At 38.5% G+C, this 24,436-nt stretch overlaps 1 protein-coding gene and 1 long non-coding RNA gene across 4 annotated transcripts in view; one reads left to right on the top strand and one right to left on the bottom strand.

Annotated features, from left to right (window-relative positions):
• The window catches only part of hsf1 (heat shock transcription factor 1), a 28,834-nt gene extending 6,748 nt beyond the window's left edge, over positions 1-22,086 (top strand). Inside the window, exons 4-14 of one of the 3 annotated variants that reach the window (XM_083524501.1) lie at positions 1,005-1,129; positions 6,000-6,075; positions 8,919-8,980; positions 9,200-9,287; positions 11,092-11,225; positions 12,801-13,034; positions 15,847-15,924; positions 16,652-16,757; positions 18,822-18,872; positions 19,054-19,093; positions 19,937-22,086. In XM_083524501.1, the coding sequence (XP_083380627.1) occupies positions 1,005-1,129; positions 6,000-6,075; positions 8,919-8,980; positions 9,200-9,287; positions 11,092-11,225; positions 12,801-13,034; positions 15,847-15,924; positions 16,652-16,757; positions 18,822-18,872; positions 19,054-19,093; positions 19,937-20,139 (1,197 nt within the window). In that variant the 3' untranslated portion in view covers positions 20,140-22,086. Of the gene's footprint in view, positions 1-1,004; positions 1,130-5,999; positions 6,076-8,918; positions 8,981-9,199; positions 9,288-11,091; positions 11,226-12,800; positions 13,035-15,846; positions 15,925-16,651; positions 16,758-18,821; positions 18,873-19,053; positions 19,179-19,936 lie in introns of those variants that run through there. The other 2 variants (XM_083524502.1, XM_083524503.1) reach the window with 2 other exon arrangements.
• Positions 15,154-15,840, bottom strand: LOC310717006. The gene is made up of 2 exons (XR_014530713.1): positions 15,517-15,840; positions 15,154-15,264 (listed from the first exon to the last, which is right to left on the bottom strand). It is a non-coding gene; the product is annotated as an uncharacterized lncRNA (long non-coding RNA).
• Positions 22,087-24,436: the final 2,350 nt, after the last annotated feature.

The raw sequence follows: 24,436 nt of genomic DNA, 5'->3' as shown, positions 1-24,436 counted from the left end.
TCATATCCTTACTTGTCATAACCTATCCTGTCATCACCTGTCCTCACCCGTCATATCATATCCTTACTCGTCATAACCTGTCCTATCATATCCTTACTCGTCATAACCTGTCCTATCATATCCTTACTCGTCATAACCTGTCCTCACCCGTCCTATCATATCCTTACCTGTCCTATCATATCCTTACTCATCATAACCTGTCCTCACCCGTCCTACCATATCCTTACTCGTCATAACCTGTTCTTACCGGTCATAAACCTTTTTAGATATATTCTTACGTGCCATAACCTGTGCTAACCTGTACTTACCTGTCATAGCCTATTCTTACTTGTCCTTTACTGTCATAATCTTTTCTCACATTATTCTCATGTCATATTCTGCCCTTACCCATCATAACTTGTTTTTACCTGCCAAAACCGTTCCTACATATAATTATGTCATTACCTGTCCTTACCTATGGCTGTCTCACACCTGTATAGTTATTCATTGTAATAGACTGTAATAAGATATCGCTTACATAATTCAGACACGCATTCTGCTTCCTTGTGCTGCTGAAAGGCAGCCAATTAGTGCTACAAGAACGTAATGAATAAATAAAATCATTAATAAGACAATAACGCATCATTTCATTAAGACTAAAACAAACACTTAGAAGGAATAAACACTACATTACACTCCCCTGTTGGCATCATGATATACCGTGTGCTTTCATATGAGGAAACCTGCCTGTGTGTATGAGTTATTAAGATGGTGTTACCTGATGCTTCAGACCCAGACATCCACTTCTCAGATTTTACTGCCTTTCCATTCTCAGCCTCTGGACAACTCGTTGGTTCAGCGTAAGAATCGAAGCTCAAAACCTCTTGCTTTTTTGTCCCAACATTTGTCCATGGTTTCAGGACTGGGACACATCAGTGTGCACATCAGTGTGACGTCTCTCTCACACACACCCACACACACACTCATTCTTACACTTCTGACAGTTTCATGGTGTTCATTCTCAGGTGTCCAATATTAAGCATGAGGACCTGAAGCTGAGTCCGGACGACGTAACCAAAATAATCTCAGATGTGCAGCACATGAAGGGAAAACAGGAGTCGATGGACAGCAAAATCAGCACCCTGAAACAGTAAGTGAAACTCTGAGGTGCTTTCCAAGCCTTATATACCGAACAGGTATGAGTGTAGAAATATCAAGAGCCAATCTAAAAAAAACCAACTGGCTTCAAGAGCATTCGTACAAGAGATTAGACACAGATGTTTGGTGAGAAGAGGGTTCTTTTTAAAGGTGGACCGATAGTAGATTTTACCGATAGCCGTGTTGGATCGTACTTGCTGATAGCTGATTAATCGACCCATAGTTTTAAAAATTCATTGACTGACGTTGTGGCATTGGCATCAACCCTGTCTAAAGCCCAGTTATTTTCAGCTCCTGATTATCTAAGAGTTCACTGGCTGCCTTCATACACTGAAATAACCCCTAGGCCTCCAAGGTGTTCATGCATTACTGTGTCGCTGTATTTATCACAGGGTTGAATCATTTTTGTTGTTTTGGATTATGACGCTGTAGTTTAGGCTTGTCAAAGTCCCAGATTTTTTTTTGACTTGCATATCAGTGGAAATTTGACTATAATGAAGTTCGAAAAAAAAAATCTTGCTTTACCACTTTTTTTGCCCAAATTATTTGGTTCTGATTCGAATGTAACAAATAAAAATTAACACTTCTAATTAACTGACATGAATATATTGATTATTGGATGTTTGTTTGGAGGTAGACATGGCGCTGACACGCAGTTTGTTTGGCGGTGGACATGGCGCTGACATGCAGTTTGTTTGGCGGTGGACATGGCGCTGACATGCAGTTTGTTTGGCGGTGGACATGGCGCTGACACGCAGTTTGTTTGGGGGTGGACATGGCGCTGACAAGCAGTTTGTTTGGGGGTGGACATGGCGCTGACACGCAGTTTGTTTGGGGGTGGACATGGCGCTGACGCGCAGTTTGTTTGGATGTAGACATGGCGCTGACGCGCAGTTTGTTTGGCGGTGGACATGGCGCTGACGCGCAGTTTGTTTGGCGGTGGACATGGCGCTGACGCGCAGTTTGTTTGGCGGTGGACATGGCGCTGACGCGCAGTTTGTTTGGCGGTGGACATGGCGCTGACGCGCAGTTTGTTTGGCGGTGGACATGGCGCTGACGCGCAGTTTGTTTGGCGGTGGACATGGCGCTGACGCGCAGTTTGTTTGGCGGTGGACATGGCGCTGACGCGCAGTTTGTTTGGCGGTGGACATGGCGCTGACGCGCAGTTTGTTTGGCGGTGGACATGGCGCTGACGCGCAGTTTGTTTGTTTTGTTTGTCTGGTTTGTCTTTTTATTTATTTGTTACACCAGTCTGTGTTACCTCTAGAGACCGACATCCCAGGAGATTAGCAGAGACCTGGAAAATGATACTTGTCTGAAACCACAGTGTGACCTTGACTTACCCATTTACACTGTTAACATGAGCAGATGAACAGTATCCTTTAATCCTATTCTACATCCATTCTCTCTCTCTCTCTTTTTTTTTTTTTTTTTTTTTTTGACAAGTTGTTTGATTCATCTGCTTTTTTTTTTTTTTTTTATCCAATTCTCAGATATGACTCTTTATAATGACTTATTTATTGTCCAATCGGCCATTGATTGTGTCTGTAAATTTCATCTATATTTTTTTTCATTGCTAGCAGTGTTTTTGCGCCTCTGCAGTGTAGTTGGGTGCAAATCTTTTCCAAAGCTTTAGTCACTATATTAAAACAAGGCAAGCTCTTTTAAAAGTGGAAGGTTAACCTGTATTTAAAACGCACTTCAGTGTGACCCTTACTTCACCCACCACCCCGCACCAAAAGGTGGCAGAATACTGTCAGTGACGCTCTGTTTTTCAGCTTTAATAGAAACACATTCTGGGCATCTGATAAGACGATGATGCACACTAGATCCGCTTTTGAGCAAAATGTGCTGTCGGTTTGTTTAAACTATATAAAGTTATTAATAGTGATTGTCCCATGTATTTAGACATACATTGTCCCACTTTTGTAAATGAAAATGCTTGAAAACAAGGCATTCTATAAAACTATTAATACTTTTATATGGTACATATTTATTATTAATGATTTTAGATTAGTTTTTTGGATATCGTCACAGTTAATATCTTGACAGCATTCCGATTTTTGTCATTTGTGTATGTCCTGAGCAAGAGAGTGCAGTTTGATGGTCATCTGGTAAGATGTTTGGTAGAGTTTTATTCCCAGCTGCATGGTGGAATCTACATCTGCCCCTGTAAAGGTCCAGATAACGAGCAGGGTTGTGGCTGGGAGGCGAGTTATTGGACTCCGGAGACGATTTGAAAAGAGAAAAAGAGAGCGCTCTTCCCTTACTGTTTTTTTTTTTTTTTTTTTTTTTTTTTTTTTTTAAACAGTCCTATGTTGGAGGTTTGAATTGTGGCTGAGAGTTTTACTCTGCTTTATAAAAGAAGGTGAAGAATTCTCCAATCTCTCATTGCAGAAAGTTCTTTTTCGGTCCAAGCAAATTGAGCAGCTCAGTTTCTTCTTTCTGCCTTTCTTAACATTTGGCTGCCTGCAAATATCTACATAGCTATCAAATATATTTGCATCTAGGGTTACACATGCACATACAGAGCCATTCATGCAAAGTGTATCTTTTAAGTCCTAATGGCAGTACATTATTTTAATATGTAATCTAGGCAAACCGTACATATTATACCAAGTGTGATGAAGTGCAAGAGCAACAGGTGAGGGAGGTGTTGTGTTTCATCACTAAGTGCCCACTGTGGTTAATGAAAATCTCTCAACCCAGACAACAGAATTCCATGTGACCTAGTGCTTTGTAACACCGACTCCTAAACACTGACTGAAAGCTCGTTCCATATCCGAAGGCCTTTTTATTGAAAGAAGAAAAAACAGATTTTAGTGTTCATTATTGTAGGTACTAATAAAGAGCCTCCACTTTTAAACACAACCAGGATAGCATATAATAAACAAAGGAATCACTGTGGTTCTTTGGTTCAAAACCCTTAGATTATTATTAGTAGTTTATAATTAATATGAAATTGAACATAAAGCCTGAAAAAAAAGATTTTAGCTGCTGTTTTATAGACAAAGTGGAGCTTGTTTATGCATCACACTGGAATATCCAGAATGTTACAGTAGTCTAGAGCTATCCAAATGACTATTTTTTTTCCCCCACATTAACAGCAGTTATGTTTTTGGGGTGAATTTACCTGTCCTAGTAATATTGTCTACAATTAAATGACTAATAATCACAGTAATCTCACCACGGCATTTTTACTGCTGCAACTAAAGGTCATCCAGAATGACAACACACTTCAAATCTCAGTCTGAAAGCTTTCATTTATATCATTTTTATGCAAGTATGAGCTTAAAACCTTACTTTTCCTTAAAAAAAAAAAAAAAAAAAAAAAAAAAAAAAGTTTTCAGTTCATTTTGTTTGCTATTGACAGCTGACAAGGCGCAAGGATTTATTTATTTTTTTAAACAATGAAGCAGTCTTTTCATTCGGTTTTGTGCCCAAGGACACTGGGAGACAGCAGCAGATAGCATGTACTGTGGTCTTGCATTCCATTTCTTCTTCACTGATTGAGTTGTTCTCCAGCTATGTCCATCTGCTATCTGTATTCCTTTACTATTTGTAAAATTTGCTGTTTGGGATCTGACATTGTTCCATTTTTTTATTTTTTATTTCTATTTACTTTTAAACTTATTGAGAATAAATATTCTGTGAAAACCAAGTTGTTTTCAGGAAGACGGATCCAATATGTGAGGAATTTAGCGTTCTAATTTCACCCACCTACACTATAAAGACAAATGTATTGGGACACCACTATTTTCCAGCCATGTGTTTTTCTTCCCCAAACTGCTGCTAAAAAGTTGGAGACACACGATTGTATTGGAAGTCTTTGGATGCGGGTACCTTCACCTGAACTAGGAGACCCAAACATGGTTTATATGTTTTGGTGAGGAAGATCTTGAGTGGACACTGAACCCTACCAAACACCTTTGGGATGAACGTGAACACTGACTGCACCCCAGTCCTCCTCACCTCACCTACATCAGTACCTGATTTTACTAACACTCTTGTTGTGGATTGAGAACAAATCTCTACAACAGGTTTTCCATGGGGTCTTAAAAAAAAAAAAAAAAGAAAAAAGTCTACAACATAAAAATAGAAATTTTAGGCCTTAAAAAGTCTTAAATTCACTGTTCTAGGTTTTGAATAATTTAAAATAGGTCTTCATTTACCGATGTCCATGTAATACAACCTCTAATTCTCATTGAAATGCAGCTCTGTAGAGTGTTTTTATTTGTTTACATTATTAGTTTTTGTGGTGGTGCAGTTCTTTCTTTCGCTAGTCCAGAAATAATACGTTGTATTATAACTACAATTGAGACGAACATTCAATCAGTTTTCTGTTATTCGCACAAATTTCTCTTGGATTGTACCACAGATGTAAAACAGATTTTATTTTTCAGCTATGGGGAAGTGCACGTTTTTAGCGATACCTGGCTTTAAAAAAAAAATTGTATTAGGGTTCGGTTAAGGCCAGTTGCTAACAATGAGTTTTTGATAAAAAATTCATCATTTCATTCCTAATGGTCTTAAAAATTTGACTTTGTGAACCCTGCAGAAACGCAGTATAAGCGAACTCCAAAATCCAGTTAAAAATCTTCCCAGAAGAGTGAAGGATATTATAACAGCTAATAGGGACTTGGTGTGGAATTAAATATTCAAAAAAGCACATACCAATTATCTAATATTTATATCTGCACTAACTTTTGTCCCATGCAGTGTTTCAGATTCAGCATCTGCTTACTGCTGCTGTTTGTTATAAAGGAGACACATATGCCTTTATTCTGTGCTTCTTCTTAACCTTTAATCTTCAGTTTAGAGTAGTTGAACTTCCTGACATCCACTTTGGCTTCTCGTTTCAGTGAGAATGAAGCTTTGTGGAGAGAAGTGGCCACACTGAGGCAGAAACATGCCCACCAACAGAAAGTTGTGAATAAGGTAACATCGGTTTCTCTCTCTCTCTCTCGCTCTCTCTCTCTCTCTCTCTCTCTCTCTCTCTCTCCCCCCCACCCAATTAAAACAGTCAAATCTGATTTCCTCTACTAACAGTTCCTCAGGTTTCTCTGTAAACGCTGGTGTGACTTCTGTAAGCAAATCTTTCCATTTTGTTCTTGGTACATACAAACTGGTGGACAGCATTCATTATTTTGTTAAAGCTTTCACTTTGAATTAACTCTTTCAACCAGTGCTTTTCACCTTGCAGAGGAGATTAGAGTTAAGGAGGATAATTAAACGTCATCTTTATCAATTGTAAATGATCCAATAATTTATATATACCGTCATTTTCGGACTATTAAGTGCACTTAAATATAAGCCGCACCCACTGGATTTAACTTTTTCACATTTTGCACATAAATAAGCTGCAGGTGCCTACATTAAACAAATGAACTTTACACAGGCTTTAACGAAAGAACTGTAACACGGCTTGTAACAAAACAGTAGCCGACCAAAAAAAGTCATTGTTTATTGTCTTCCTCCTTCCTTTCACAACTATTTCTCTCAGGAATTTATCTTTTGGCATCGTCGTGCGTTTAATATCACCACCGGTAAAGCTTTTCTCCCGATGCCGTGCAGCTCAGAACACAGGTGAAGTGCGTTTTTTCATGCCCGGTTGTTTTCAGCGTGACGAATGATTCGCATTTCCTGTAGACAGTCCGAGTGAGCGGCAGGTCAAACGTCAGAGGAACATCATCCATATTTAGGATGTGCTGCGGCTCGATTCATTGGTCTAATGTTATGGAGCTCAGTTTTTTGGCGGCATGAAGCTTGTGAAACCGGGAAAAACCCATAAATTAGCCGCTTCGTTGTTTAAGCCGCGAGGTTCAAAGCGTGGGGGGGGGAAAGTAGCGGCTTATAGTCCGGAAAATACGGTGTGTGTGTGTGGGTGTGTGTGTGTGTGTATATATACAGTATATATATATATATATATATATATATATATATATATATATATATATATATATATATATATATATATAGGGCTGTCTATATTAACACATTAATAATTTAACACATTCATTTTAATTGCAAAGATTAAATCCTTATTAAAACACAACACACATTTATTCACAACATCCTTTCGTCACTCAGATACAAAAAAGTATAATAAATAAACTTCACCAGAAAGTAATTTTGAATTACTAAACATTTGTTTTACTGATGTGCCAATTCTCAAACACCGGCATGTTGCCCTCACGCTAAGACCGTAACTTGAGCAGCCCAACTAATCGATAACGGCATTTGCTGCCCTAACAGGCAAAACCTATAAATATTGTGTTGGTCCCACTTTTGCTGCCAAAACAGACCTTGAGAGGAATCCGACTGAATAGGGGAACCCATCCTTATTTGGGTAATATCAAGAGTGTGATTATGAATCATAAAAACAATACAAAACACCAGAGAGTGAGAACCAATATGAGCAGTATATTGTGTGGTTGAGTAATGTCCTTTCTACAGTCTTATACAGTCAGTTAACGTTGTGGAACCAGAAGCTACTGAGCAACTCATAAAATAGTTGAACATTTGAGATCATAGATCCAACACCAGCTTCTCCATTCCAGAGCCTTTAAACATTCAAAGAGTTGGCGCTGGTAGGTTTGTAGATGGTCCAGGATGTTTGCGGGGTTGGCATTTACTTCTTTGAAGGTCCATTATCTTCATGAGGTGGGACACAACTGGAGCTGGTGAAACCTCATGATGATCAGTGTATTCACTTCACCCGTCATAATGTCATGATGTTATGCCGGATTGGTTTGTGTGTGCTTTTAAAAAAAATGTTGTCAGCAATTATGAAGTGATCGATGCTGTAAAAAAGTTACTAAAAGTTCACTGTACTATATGTTTCTTCACAATCACTTCACCTATTTGTCAATATAGAAGCTTGTTTGGAAGGGAGGTGGTAGCTCAGTGGTTAAGGCTCTGGGTTCAAGGTCGGTGGTTCAAGTCTCAGTATCACCACACTGCCACTCTTAGGCTTCGAGCAAGGCCCTTAACCCTTTGTGCTCCAGGGGCGCTGTATCCTGACATCGCTGGGATATGCGAGGAAAGAATTTCGCTGTGCTGTAATGTACATGTGATAAGTATAAAGCCTGTTTACCCCGATTTTGTTGGAAGTTAAAAAAGCTCCTCACTTTATATTTGCATATGCCACAAAATTTTTATTATAGTAGAAGTCATCCGATAGTGGATGACTTCTGGATGTGGATGACATCGAGTGTTATACAAAGCATAACACTCGATGTAAGATAGTACTGAACTCATTAGATTAATGAGAAATGTGCTAAATGAAATAAATATGAATGCATTCATTAATACATATAATTATATAATTCATTCAAAAATAATAAATATAATGTAGAACTTTCTGTGCATTGCACAGTCTCATGTGTAAAAACAAACAGCTTGTGCCATCGGTGATTCACCTCTAGAGGCCGCTCTCGTAATGACAGCTAGTAATGACAGCCGCTCCTACCACAGGCGCAAGCCGGAAAAACTATCGGTATAAAATTTTTGAGGATCGTTTCAGCAATCAACTGTCGAAATCTAGATTATAGTGTTTCATAAATCAGTTTTGGATCCACTAATGTCTCTCTATCACCATGCAGAATTTACAGCCAAACAGAGGATACAGATCATTTTATTAAACTATATAAAAACTAAATCTGCCTAAATATTGCTTTAAAGTTGGATATTTGAAATGTTATATATAATAATTGTTTATTGTTACATTTATATTCAGTTTCATAACAAACATTTTTTTTGTTTTGTTTTTTTGTCTATAGCTCATCCAGTTCCTGATCACACTGGCACGATCCAACAGGGTTCTTGGAGTGAAAAGAAAGATGCAAGTCCTTCAGATGTTTTAAAGATCACATGCCACCAACATTTAAAACCTTCTCTCTATATTTTTTTTTACTGCTTTATTTCTAAATTGTCCAATTTAAATTTTCCTTCCTTTTTTTTTTTTTTTTTTTTTTTTTTTTTTTTTTTTTTTTTTTTTTTAGCTTCACTCATTTGATCTTTTTGCGCAGTTTTGATTCTTGTGCTTTGTTCATGTCTTTAGGCCTCTGATGTTGAATGACAGCAGCACAGCACACCCTATGCCTAAATACAGCAGGCAGTACTCTCTGGAGCCGTCACCCAATATCTCTGTGAGTACTACACATTTATACATCATTGAGCACTTGTGTTTATATAAATGAATAAATACGGTACCATTGCTCTTCAATATGTAAATAAGTAGAAACCAATGTGTGAGGGGACCCCCCCACACCCTTGGTGCTGGATGCTAGAGTAATGCAGATGGAGATGGAGGATGGAGTAAGAACATAAAAGTGCAGAAGAAATTAAGTGCACTACATTGGGTGGGACCTCAATCACAAATTGGGAAAGAAAGGAAAAAAGATTAATGGAAATAATGATTAGATGTGTTGCAAACTCTGTCGCATTGTTTTAAGTTGACCCATGTGATGCTGCTTAATATATAAATCAAGTTGAAATATTTATGGCCAAAAGTACACAATAAGCACAATAAGGACAGGGTGTTGTGGAGACGGATGATCCGTTGTGGCGACCCCTGAAGGGAGCAGCCAGAAAAAGAAATATAATATAGCGCTCTCCGTGCAGCGCGCCGTCTCGTGTATGAAAACAAACAGCATGTGATGTCAGTGATTCGCCTCTAGAGGCCGCTCTCATAATGGCATTGTACTGTGAGCCGGAAAAGTCAAGTCAAGTTTATTTGTATAGCGCTTTTCACAACAGACATTGTCTCAAAGCAGCTTTACAGAAAACAACAGTGAAGGTGAATGGTGTGCGTTTGTCCCTGATGAGCAAGCCGTGGCGACAGTGGCAAGGAAAAACTCCCTTAGATGATATGAGGAAGAAACCTTGAGAGGAACCAGACTCAAAGGGGAACCCATCCTCATATGGGTGACATCAAGAGTTTGATCATAAATCTTTCAACAATACAGAACAATTTGTGATCATCATAGATCCAGCATCAGCTTCTCCATGCCAGGGCCTTTAAACACTCGGTATCTACTTCTCCATGATCATCCATAGGTCCATAATCTTCACGAGGTGGGACGTGACTGGAGCTGGCCAAACCTCAGGATGCCTCGGGATGGGGAGAGAAAGAGAAGCAGTGGAGAGGAATTAGCGTAGCTGCTGTTCATGATATTAACAGCACAAGTTGATAATGTGCATGTAATCATATATTCTGGAGCACAAGGTTGTGATGTGATGTGTGTTATGTGTAGGCTTTGCTAAAAAGATATGTTTTTAATCTACACTTAAACTGGGAGAGTGTATCTGAACCCCGAACACTGTCAGGAAGACTATTCCAGAGTTTAGGAGCTAAATGTGAAAATGCTCTACCGCCTTTAGTGGACTTTGCTATTCTAGGAACTACTAGAAGCCCAGAGTTTTGAGATCTCAGGGAGCGTGACGGATTGTAGCGTGTTAAAAGACTGAAGAGATACATGGGAGCCAAACCATTTAGTGCTTTATAAGTGAGTAGCAGTATTTTGTAGTTTATTCGAAACTTAATAGGAAGCCAATGTAGGGACGATAAGATTGGGGTTATATGATCGTATTTTCTTGACCTAGTAAGAACTCTTGCTGCTGCATTCTGAACTAACTGAAGCTTGTTTATTAATGATGCAGGACATCCACCTAGTAATGCATTACAGTAGTCTATTCTAGAGGTCATAAACGCATGGACGAGCTTCTCTGCATCAGATATAGATAACATATTTCTTAGCTTAGAAATATTTCTAAGGTGAAAGAAGGCTGTTTTTGTAACTTGAAAAACTACCGGTATGGATTTTTTTTACCTATAGTTCCAGCAGTCAGCAACCTGTGCCGATTATACAGTAGAACGGATGAATCGGTCGAACTCGATTTACAATCCACTAGTATTGTGTCTGTTTATAATTTCTTCTTTTTTCCCTTCAGTCCCCTGGATCGACTTTTACAGGAACAGGAATCTTCTCCACTAACTCACCTGTCAAGACTGGACCGATCATCTCTGACATAACAGATCTGGCTCAGTCCGGCCCTGCTAGTGCAGACGAATGGATTGAGGATAGGCAAGTCGATATTTTAAAATAATTATGCAGCTTTAAGTGCAGTCTATATGTTTGTTACAGTGAGAGCTTTACCTCACACATGGTTCTGCTCTAGTCGACTTTTTATGCTACCAACAATGTATTTTTAAAATTAAAAACTATTAAAAGCTAAATATATATATATTTTTTTTTATTAGGTGGCTTATGTTTAGTTCAGTGATGGTATAATATTTCATATTTAATATTTGGTATATATTTTTTTATTGTTGGTGTGTCCTCAGTTTCTCTTGTAGTCTAGAGTTCACTCCATGTAAACCTGCAGGCCGTATCATTGATTTACATTGAAATTTAAAGCATTTGGCAGAAACATTTTCCAGAGTAACCTAGTTATATCATTTATACACGGTGGCACTGGGAAACGGGAAATTTGGGAACTAGCCCTTTTTGATCCCGGGGCGTCGGCAATTCTTCGGAACCAGTGCGAGCTGGTTTTGAACTTCTTGTCATGAGGTATAAAGGAGCAGTGGAATGGTGTACAATGAGCGTTCGCTGTAGAACCTTTTATAAGAATAGTGATACTGTGAGTAAAACTGTCCCATCTGCTCATATGATTCCAACATGAGTGCATTCATTTCAGCTCAGTGTGTTGTGGAACGGAGCTCTTCAGGATGGCAGCCTCAATGTTCTCTGGTGTGGAGGCCCTTCAAACATCACCTGGGAACATTTTTTATTTTTATTGTTTTTAAGGCTGAACCATTTTCTTCAAAATGAGCAGACGGGACACAATCATGACGTAACTGGTAATGCCGCCGAAATTCCCTTTTGCTCACACGATCACCATACTTATAGGTATATAAAAGGTTTTACAGCAAACGCTCATTGCGCATCGCTCCACACTGCTCCGTTATAACTAACGGCGAGGGGCTCGAAACGAGGTCATAATGGTTCCAAACAATTGGTTCGCCCAATCCCAGTTCCAAAATTCCCCAAAGCTTCCCTGCCCCAGTCTGTGTTTTACAAAATTGAAGAACGAATGTGTCGTATATTAACAGCAAAATATATTTTTATTAGGTGGATATAATATTTCAGCTTAACTGAGACTGAAGTCCATTTTCACATTTTATTTGTTGGTCTCTTTTGAGTCTTCTAGAGTTTAATTTAAGTAAACCTGCAGGCGATATCATGCATTTACATTTACAGACACACTTATCCAGACCGACTTATTATTATCTTATTACTAGAAACAATTGAGGTTTTACATCTTCTACATGTATGAAAGTAATCCATTGTTGAGGCTCAAGTCAGTGCACATCATGTTCAGAGTCAAGGGTACAGACCGGGTTGTTTGGCATTTTGTCCAGATTCACACTTTTTTATTATTATTTCTTTTTTTTTATATCAGACTTATTATTCCTAATAATTTCATTACTGTGTTGTTCTGTTATATGTGGCAATAGATATGTACCTTTTTTTTTTTTTTTTTTTTTTTGGAAAGAGGACATTTGTGAGGGCAAACCTGGATAAAATGTCGGAGACTTTTGTTATACGATTGTGACTTTTTCTGAACACCACACCTCTTTTAACTGCTATTAACAGGACAAGCCCATTGGTGCATGTAAAGGAAGAGCCGTTAAGTCCCACCCATGGTTCTGAGGTAGAAGAAGTGTGTCCTGTGGAGGTGGAGGTCGGGGCAGGGTCGTCTTTACCTGCAGACACGCCTCTTTCCCCCACCACCTTTATTAACTCCATTCTGCAGGAGAGTGAGCCATCACCTGCCCCATCTCTGCCCCAGTCACCGGAGAAATGTTTAAGCCTGGCATGTTTGGACAAGTGAGTATTAATGATTCTCCATGACCACACTCTCCAGCCTCATCAAGCTCTTTCTAAGAGCCAGATGTTTTTACAGATAAACCGCTGCAGAATGCTGTATACGATATACTCGGTTTCTAAATACCATGATGCTTTCATGCCTTTGAACAGTAGACGCATGCAGGTGCATTTTATTGCAATTTTGACCGATAGAAAAAAAAAAACTGCCACTGCTACCACCACCAAAATTTCCACATAATATTCAGGAGTACAAATTCATTTTAATAAGGTGGGGTCTTTTTGCATTTTGCATTGCTTTGCATAGAGCACTTAAACAAAAAGGCAGTATTTTGAAAATTTGGCTTAGAGCTGCATGGGTTTTAACGGACTCATTTAAATTGCATCCTTCCTGCTGGACTGATTAAGCAAACGAAAGTTACATAAAAGCTTTTTAAAGAAAACTAAATAAATAATCGCAGTTGTACCAACATTTCAGGGCTGTAACTTGTGACCCTGAACGTTTCAATTGCTCGGAAAAAAGTGCTGCTCATTGTTTACATAATGCACACAAATCCTCATCGTTCCAGTGAAAAAGTCCCAGAACTGGTTCCTGTTGCAAGGGTGTAAAAATTGTTCGTATATTTTCTTTTAAAGCAGACGTTCGCAAAGAACTAAAAAAAAACAGTCCTCTCAAAAAGCACATCACGCTCAACATCCAGGGAAAAACATCCAGCTGTTCTCCTTGAACAGGATGCAGACTGGCTGAGTGTGTTGCTGTAACGGCTGCGCTGCGCTTCACTCCTATTCCGTCCATGTTTTTATCTTCATGACCACCACTTACTGTTTAGGTGCGCCTTATAATCCCAAATTGTCTGGGGAGTGTTTAGAACACACAGAAATTTTAAATAACGAAGACGAATTCTGATGATTTATTTAATAACGACAGAGGATATTGCATTTATTATGGTTCTTATAAAAAATATTCAATAATATAAATGACCTTTTTGGTTGCATTTTATTTTTATTTCAAAGAAATTGAGATTATATTATATTATTTTCCGATAATAATATGATTGTTGTAATTATAGATTTTATTTATTTAACAGTATTTTAATTAATATTTGGGTTGGATGGTCAAACATGCACTGTATTTTCAGATCATTATTGACATGCACTTACAGCTGTTAGTGATGGTCAGAATTGCTGTTTTAATTGATCTTACCGTCTCCACGAGTGTATACACGCATGCACGTGCGCACACAGGCGATAAACTTACAATAGCTGCACACACACCTTCAAATTCCATGTTTATACCCAAATACCCATCATCCCCTGTTTAGCTACAGAGACAGACATGCTGCTCTGAGCTCAGGTTAAAATGTGAGGTTTCCGGATCGCCCTTCTGGGTCTGACAAGAGACCCGGGAGCGATCATCCATGTATCGTTCTTTTATTTCCCAGAATAAATCAAATGTATGCGTTTTGAGACGTGGCTAATATACTCTGTTGTAAGCTTTTCATCACCACTCTGGATTGTATCAGCCATTTACCCTGCGTTCTCACTAGCGAGCGACAATCGATTTTTCATTTCCTGTGCACATGCTTGACGTGAAGGTGCGATTTTAGTAACTACTTGCAGTTAGTTCATTAAAACCGTCTATATATATAATATATATAAAATGGAGCAACTGATACTGCTCATATGCATATGTTTGTGTGTATTTATATTTTATATATATATATATGTACGTATGTGTATGTGTGTGTGTGTGTATATATGTGTGTATATATATATATATATATATATATATATATATATATATATATATATATATATATATATATATATATATATATATATATATATAGTCTGTCTGTATGTATGTATAAAATATATATTATATATAAAAATGGAGCAAATTATACTGCTCATATGCATACGTATGTGTGCGTGTATATATAGGTATGTATGTATGTACATACATACGTACATACATGCACATATAGCAGTAGCTTTTGCTCCACACCCACAGACAATAGACTACAAGTGACCTGCTAATGTTAAATGTAAATGTGAAATTTTTACATTTATTTGTTATTATTATTTAATTTATCTTTTCACAGAAATCATAGATTTTACCAATAGCAGCTACAGAAAGCAGGGTTTCCACTGGGTCTAAAAAAAAAAAAAAAAAACAGAGTCTAAAATATAAAAGAATCAACATTTCAGGTCTATAAAAGTCTTAAATTCGCTGTTTTGGATCTTAAATATGTAACGCAACCTCTAAATGCTCAATGAAATGCTCCCACAGCGCTTTTGTATGTTTTTTCTTTTTTCTTTTTCTCTTTAGTTTCCGTGGTGTTGCAGTTCTTTCTCTCGCTAGTCCAAATATAATCTGCTGTATTACGACTACAAACGAGACATGCGACAGCTAATCGGCTTTTAGTTATTGGCGCAAATCTTTCTCGGATTGTACCTCATGGGAAAGTGCGAATTTAGCGACACTGTGCTTTTTATTGATGTCGTGATCTGCGTTTTAAATGTAATTCTTAATGGCGTTTAAAAGGTCTTAAATAGTTTTACTTTTGACCTGCAGAAACCCTGTGAATGATTCTCTTACACCCTGAATCGATTTACGATATCAGTTCTGTATACCATCATGATTGTAGAAGCATTCTTCTTTTTCTTATTACACCTGCCTCATCATCATGTTTCCTCTGAACCCCCTTCTCTCAGGCCTTTTTTTTTTTTTTAGCACGGTTGCGAGGAGTAATGATTTTAGTGTCTCCCCTCCCACTGTCTCCAGTGCCATGTTGTGCTTCTATCTTTTCAGTTCCTCCCAGACGTCCGAGGTGTCCCACCCTTACCCAAGCCTCTCCTCTTCGTCTTCTCACCTCAGATCACATTCACGGTTAGCATTTCAGTGGACCTTGCTGACCCCAGAACACACAGCGCTGTGCTCAATAAGCTGTCAAGGCTCATTTACTCTTAACGCGCATGAAGCCGCTGCTCTCCGCTCCCGCACCCGAGGGGCCTAAACACTTCAAATGTTCACATTGTGTAGGAACGGGGACAAATATACAGCCGCACAATGCGCGTAGCATAGCTGATGTGTGCATTAGCGCTACACAAATTGTACACTCGGGTCTACTGTGAAGTGATGGAGGATTTCCTGGTCACTTGGAGCGAGAGCAGCGGCTTCATAAACCCCATGTAATGGCATGATATTCCAAGCAAATTTCTATCCTGGATTTTTTGGTTTTGTTGATTATTGGAGTGTGGCATGCCCTATAGGTTGTGCTGCATGTGCATTCCACATGCCCATTCCTCTCCGTAAAATTCAAATGCCAACGTGTTTCTGGGGACACAGGAATCCCCCCAGCTCCCCACCCCCTTGTTCTATGCTTTTCATCAGCGTGTGGCACAGCTCTGTAGCTTTGTGGTTATCACTAAAATGATCTACGCTTTATGAATTCTTTCATGTGCAACCGTTTAGGGGTTTTTGTGTGTGTGTTTTATTTTGGGTTTTTTTAACCACAGAGTGAGCTACAAAAGAAAAAGTGAATCACATAAAAAAAAGAGGTGTCTCCACGTTTTTTTTACGCCACTCCAACTAAACTGTTGATTTTATGTCCCAGGAGTGAGCTGTGCGATCATCTGGACAGCATCGACACCGGCTTGGAAAACCTGCAGGCAATGTTCAACATGCAGTCCATCAACTTCGATTCCTCTCCACTCTATGACGTGAGTGTCCTTTTGCACCCTTTTGATATAAAGCGTACACCGAAAGCATAAACGTGTGTGAAAGCTGCCGGCTGTTACAATCAGGTGCTTCTAAAAGCCTGGAAATGCATTACAGTCACTTTCACTAAACCTGAAGGATCTAAAAGATGAGAATGCTCTAAACGGTGTTGGGGAAAGTCGTAAAAATAGTTCGCAGAGGTGAAACAGAGGAGAGTGGTGCCGAGGTGGACGTGAGGTAACGGGAAAATGTAAACCTGTAAACAGGAAATGGCTTCATAATGAGAGCGATTGATTGATGATTTGGAAGCCTCCTGTAACATTTGTAAGAAATGCTTTGAACAAGCAATATGAGTGAGCCAAATTCTATTGCTAGTCAGTATCCTATAGTTAGCATACAATGAACAGATGTTGGTCTTCTGGTCGGAAGATCATGGGTTCAAATCCCAGTTCTAACAAGCTGCAACTGCTGAGTCCTTGAGTAAGACCCTTACGCTTTAATTGCTCAGGTGTAACTGAGATAACTATAAGTCGATCTGTATAAGGGTGTCTACCAAGTGGCAAAAATGTAAAGAATCGCTCATGTATGTCTTGATTTTATTACTTTTTTTCTAAAAACCAAAAAAACCTACATTTTATAACATGGTTCAACATTCATGGTAGTTTGATGTTTTTGTGATGAATAAAGCAGCTCTGAGTATCAGAGGTCAGCTTGTACACACCTTTCTATCAAGGGTTAGAAATCTCATATTCAGTTTAAAAAGTAATCCTAAGAAACAATGCAACAGCTATTGAGAAACATCTGCGGCCTCGTTGCACACGGACGTTGGACATTTATGGACTCCATGGACCTTAAGTTTGACCACCATTTTAATTTTTTTTAACTACTGTAACAATGAGCATTTTATTTTATTAGAAACATGTGTATGCTTAATATGATTAACTAAAAACGTAAATCAACTTCCCCAATAAATATAGCAGAAGTACGTTTATTGATCACTTCTCCTGAAGTGCTAAATGTGCTCTTTTAAAGAACGATTCTAACCATGTTCCCTCTTCAGAGTGATTCTATCATTTGTCTGTGACTCACTGAACCACTATTAAAATGTACTTTAAAGGAAATTCATACACTATATGGACAAAAGTACTGGGACACATGGCTTTTTTTTTTCTTCTACAAACTGCACAAAGAAATTTTGAACCACAACTAGGAGACCCCCAAACCTGTTCCAGCATGACAATGCACCTGTACACAAAACCAGCTCAATGAAGATTTGCTTTACATAGAGCTACGTCCAACGCTACATCAGTATCTGATAATAACACTGTTGTGGCTGAATGAGCACAAGCCCACACCAACATCTAGTGGAACATCTTCCCAGAAGTTGTTATTGGGACTAAATGTGGAATGGGATGTTCAAAAAAGCACAAATGGGTCCACACAACTTTTGCTTATCTAGTGTATTTGTCTCTGACTTTCCCGCTTCCCAATGTGGTTTGAACGATCAGCTCCAGTTTGCACTTGCACTTCTGATCGGATATGTCAGATGATTGTCATTTACTCCAGAAACGATTGCTTTTGTGCAGAGAAACGAGAAGTAGTAAAAGACCCATCATCAGTGTAGAGCGACTGGAGAGTATTTACCATGTGGAAGTGCTCTACAATTTCTTGCTTATTTGGTTCATAATTGTCATTAATTCAATTGTACTTTGTGTGAAGTCTAGTTCTTGTGCTCTTACATAGAAATGAGGTGTGGAAATGGGTAGATGGTCTTAACTCAAATTACAGGACACATTTTGCTTCCAGTTTGTAACTAAAAAAGTTATTATATGCATAACCAGGCCTGGTTATGCATTTATCCTATTCATACAACTGAGGAGCTGTGGGGTTAAGGGCCTTGCTCAGGGGCCCAAGAGTGGCAGCTTGTATGATTTTTAACTTACAACCTTTCCGATCCAAAGTCCAATGCCTTAACCACTAAGCTACCACCTCCCCCTATATTTACAAAAAGGTGTATATAAATGGTAGGATTCATGCTTCTAATTTTTCTTACAAATATTTTGCAGATCTTCAGTTCAAACAGCAGCGGCGACTTCGATCTGGACAGTTTGGCCACGGTAAGTCTGAGTCACGCACTGTGAGTGTGTGAAGGTTAATCTTGTGATGGACTCCGTAACGTTTGCCTTTGCGCAAATAATGTATTTGAAGTGGGGGAAAAAAAACTGTACTTTCAAAATTTATTTATTATAATTTAACGTAGGTTGGTGTTGAAATAAACATAAACTGATCTCATTACAGATTCAGGAGCTGCTGTCGGAGTGCGGTGACATGAAACCAGGTAGATGCCTTTAAAATATGCGCATGATTTATATTTACACGATCAAACCTGTTGTGTTGTCATAACTCTGGATTTGCATGTGTTTGTTAATCGACTTATTTATCTGCATATTTTAATATTTTATACATCAGGTATTTGGATTTTCCATAAACCATAATGCAAAAATACTGCGTTCATGAATCAGTAGTAAACTAGTAGTAGTGGCAATAATAATAATAATAATAATAATAAGTAAATTCAGCCCATATTTAGGCAGAGCACATACGTTATATGAGCAAAAGTATTGGGACACACCTGACTTTTCTAGCTATATGTGCGTGAGATGTCTTTGGATGTTGCATGAAATGTTCCTTTCAACTGAACCATGAAATCCAAACCTGTTCCTGCACGACAATGCGCCTATGCACAAAGCCAGCTCCATGGTTTGCATGGGTTGGAGTGAAAGATCTTGAGTGTCCTGCTGCAGAGCTCTGAACTCAACCCTGTTAAACACCTTTGGGATTAATGTAAACACTGAGTGCACCCCAGGCCTCCTCACCTCACCTACATCAGTACCTGACTTTACTAACGTTACAGCCTTGTGGCTGAAGGAATCTCACACACATCTCCTCAGAAAACTAGTGGAACACCTTGCCAGAAGAGTGGAGTATATTATAAAATATAAAAAAAATTATAAAAAAAAATCTTATAGTTAGGTGTCCACAAACCTTCGCCCATATTATCTATTTCGCGTTTTATGAAAGTGTCAGTCAGAGCGTAGATTCCATATGTAAAAGTCCATTTCTACATTTCTGCTTTAAAGAGAGTCTTCGGATAATCATCATGTTGCTGCTGGTGTTTCAGGAAACCAGTTGGTTCAGTACACGGCTCAGCCGGTGGTGGTAGACGACCCCATGACGACCACCGAGAGCACCAGTGAGGATCTTCCCAGCCTGCTGGAGCTGGAGGAAGACTCTTACTTTAGCCCAGACCCTGCTGATGATCCCACCATTTCACTCCTGACCACTGACTACCAAACTACAGGACCTGAAGACCCCAAGCTCTAATAGAAAACCAACAGCTTATAAAAACACTTTTTTTTGTTTTAGTTTTTTTTTCTTGTTTGTTTGTTTGTTTTTGGTTTTTTTTACAGTTATCTATGTTTTCAATTCACTGTTGTTTCCTGGCCTCCGATTTCATAATCCCTGCGATAGCAATAGCAGTATATCTTTACAGAAGCGTTTTCTGATCTTCCTATTGGTCAGCAAATACGTGCATCAGGCTCTCGGGGTTCATCACACACCTACACAGCAGACGAATTAGTTGAAGCCCTAATCTGGAATTCCCAGAGCAGCTCTGTGGTCATGAGTAGCACCGAGGATCATTAGAATCCGAAATTAGTGGTGTGGAATATAGCAACGTATAAAACTATATATTGTAGTAATGTGTAAAAGGAAAAAAAAAAGTTCTAAGACCTTCATAAATACGTGCTTCGCTCTTGTCCGATTTTTCACACAGCTTTTGTTCGAGCACCTCATGTTCACCAGTGCTGCTGATTCCTGAGGGGGGCTTTAATTACTGTGTATAACAGAACATATAATCTATAAACTTAGAGCGTAGAGTATTGATGCATCTTCACTGAGCATGCAGTGTGTGTGTGTGTGTGTGTGTGTGTGTGTGTGTGGTGGGGGGGTGTTTAATGAAATAGATTATGTTGTGCATAGACCATTTGTCCCTCCACAGCAGGTATTGTGTAAAGATCGCACTCCATTTTAAAATCACAGAGAAGCCTTTCAGATCTCATCATTGAAAGTTTGTCAGTGTGTGTCGGTGTCATTACTGTGTCTTTGGAGCTCAGGCTTGTCCCAAACCATAGTATTGAACTCGTGTGAATTTGCACTCGCGATTTTATGGTTTAAAAAAAAAAAAAAAAGAAGAAAAAAAAAAGAAATTTTGCCAAGAGATTTTTACTTTGTTGAATTGAATGCCGTTTTATCGATACCGATATTTGAAACCGATATACACACACAGAGCTCCATTTGCTCTCCACTAACTGACTTGCCCAGAAGCAACCCAACACACTTCCACACAGCACATGTAGATCTGGATCATGGTTTCGCGTGCTGTAATCCAGAATCCTTCACATTTGCATCGCATTTGAATTCCGAAACCCCCCCCCCCCCCTCATTTTGTGTTTTCAGCATAGACAGGACTGAGAGTGTGAATGAAGGTGGAGGTGATGGTCAGAGCGGTGATGTTTGTGGATTACTCAACTCTCTACTTTGATAATTTTCAGGTTGTAAAGATGTACAATGTTGTTGCACATACGCTTTCTGGTTTAATTATTATTATTTTCCAACCACTGGTACACAGATGTTCAGTCTAAAATGAGGATTCAAGCAGCAGCAATTTTACTGTGTTTCTTTAAAATGAATGTCCAAGCCTTCATGCATAGCTGGTGAGGAATTGGCGTTAATAGACGGTTTGTTGATGCAAGGTAGATTCATATACAGAGGGTCTGAAGAGCATCGTGTGATTAAAGTGTGGTCCTTATTACATAGGACATCAGGAAACTAGACTGAGCTCACGTGTTTAAGCTGATTCTTCACATTAGACTGAATGTACATGTTATTAAATTCAACGTTTTACTGCCTGGGCTAATAGAAATGCAAGATCTGATATGAAGACAATGTTGCCAGATTGATACGATTCAGGATTGGAATTTGTTTTTGTACGCATATTGCCCCCTAGTGGCTTTGATTTGTCCATTATTGTTTCTTTAATTTTTTTTTCTTTTCTTTTTGGTTTAAAGCAGAGAGCAACGTGGTGTGAAGACAGCAGGAATATTCTATATAATATATGATATTTTTGCTCATTATTTCTAATATTACAATCATCCAGCTCATTTTAGTTGTTAGATATCTATCTATAATAGAGACACGGCTAAATTATTTTCTTACGCATGTCAGCGAAACTTTGTGTATGTTTAAAATAAAAAAATGTTTTGAAAATAACTTTGAGATGAAGTCATGTTTGAAACGGTGTGTGTGTGTGTGTGTGTGTGTGTGTGTGTGTGTGTGTGTGTGTGTGTGTGTGTGTGTGTGTGTGTGTGTGTGTGTGTGTGTGTGTGTGTGTTTAAGCTCAGAGAGCAAGTTCTAGTTTTTCCAGAGGCTGATATGGATGGTAGGCTGTTTTAAATTCCAAAATGTTTTTCAAGATGCATTTTGTGTGTGTGTGTGTGTGTGTGTGTGTGTGTGTGTGTGTGTGTGTGTGTGTGTGTGTGTGTGCAGTACAGACCAAAAGTTTGGACACACCTTCTCATTCAAAGAGTTTTCTTTATTTTCATGACTATGAAAATTGTAGATTCACACTGAAGGCATCAAAACTATGAATTAACACATGTGGAATTATATATGGAATTATATACATAACAAAAAAGTGTGAAACAACTGAAAAATGTCATATTGTAGGTTCTTCAAAGTAGCCACCTTTTGCTTTGATTACTGCTTTGCACACTCTTGGCATTCTCTTGATGAGCTTCAAGAGGTAGTCACCTGAAATGGTCTTCCAACAGTCTTGAAGGAGTTCCCCGAGAGATGCTTGGCACTTGTTGGCCCTTTTGCCTTCACTCTGCGGTCCAGCTCACCCCTAAACCATCTCGATTGGGTTCAGGTCCGGTGACTGTGGAGGTCAGGTCATCTGGCACAGCACCCCATCACTCTCCTTCTTGGTCAAATAGCCCTTGATGCCTTTAGTGTGACTCTACAATTTTCATAGTCATGAAAATAAAGAAAACTCTTTGAATGAGAAGGTGTGTCCAAACTTTTGGTCTGTACTGTGTGTATACATATATATATATATATATATATATATATATATATATATATATATATATATATATATATATATATATATATATATATATATATATGTGTGTGTGTATATATATATATATATATATATATATATATATATATATATATATATATATATATATATATATATATATATGTACATAAAAAATAATAGATCAAATTAATGTTCCTTGAACATATTGTCAACACAAAGTATATGCTTTCTGATTTGAATTGAATTGTAAAATATAAATATTAAAATAAAAAAAAGGAATATGATTGTACATAAATAGGTTAAGGAAATCGTGATGAAATCGGAGATACATTTTAACGTTTAATTCAAGCTTTTAAAAAAGACTTTTTATACACACTTAATTGCACTATACTAGGTGGTACATTACAAATGTTTTGAGTATCCCTTATAATGTCTATTATATTTTGTCCATATTATATTTGGCCCACGAGATCATATCGAATGTGTATTCGAGCTGGCCGCCAGTGTAAAGCGCATACACCGCTAATACTACAAATCCCAGAATGCTTTGTTAGTGCGTTTGCGCGTCAGTCGAGACCGCTGAAAAACTTCGCGTACTCAGCGCTGAATTTACCCGGAGATTTACCGACTTTGAAGCCCAGAAATGCAGATTTTAACTGCTCAGTAATCCGTTTGTGGTTGACGTATAAAGCGCACCAACCTCCAAATGGAGCTGATTGAACTCCAGTGTAGAGACACGATCAAGTCAAAGTACGACTCTGTGTGTGCTGCACAGTTTCCATGTTTTCTCCCCGACACACTGCTCCAACTCCGTGCCCAAGCTACTCAAATCCTCTCTGTGGTTACCAGCACATATCTGTGTGAGCAACTGTTCTCTTTAATGAACAAAACACCACTCAGGAGTCTCATTGATGAACATCTTCACTCCATCCTAAGGATTTCCTCAGCTCAGAGCCTAAACCCAGACATGATGCTCAGCTCAGAGCCTAAACCCAGACATGATGCACCTGCATCTAAGAAGAGATGCAGATATCTGATCCTAACCACTAGACCAATCAGAGTAAATCAGAGTGTAGCAAACTGAGCTTGAATGAATGTTGTCTTTATGCACTGTTAATGGTTGAAAGATATTGGTCGTTTTGTTGTTGGCCTGTGAAAAAAAGATTTACATTAAAAATAAATTTGAAAGGAGAGAGAGAGAGAGAGAGAGAGAGAGAGAGAGAGAGATAATAAGAAACGAATAGCACTGATGTGTGTTTTATTTCAAATTTAATTTCTCATGTGTTTATAATATTAAACTTTGGTTGTTCCAGATTCAATGTTTATGCAAAACTAAAGTTTGTATCCATATGAAAAGGTTCAACATTACATATCAGGAGAGACGGAAAACATGCACAATTGCAGTAAATTTTTCAATAAATATTGAGTTTGGCCCGCGACTTCGTCCCAGTTTTTAATTTTGGCCCACTGTGAATGAGTTTGACACCCCTGATCTAGAAAAACGACCTGGAAAAA

This window comes from Silurus aristotelis (assembly GCF_946808225.1).
Source record: "Silurus aristotelis genome assembly, chromosome: 21".
NCBI lineage: Eukaryota > Metazoa > Chordata > Actinopteri > Siluriformes > Siluridae > Silurus > Silurus aristotelis.
Note: the sequence above shows the minus strand (reverse complement) of the source record. Positions and strands in the feature narration are given on the sequence as shown.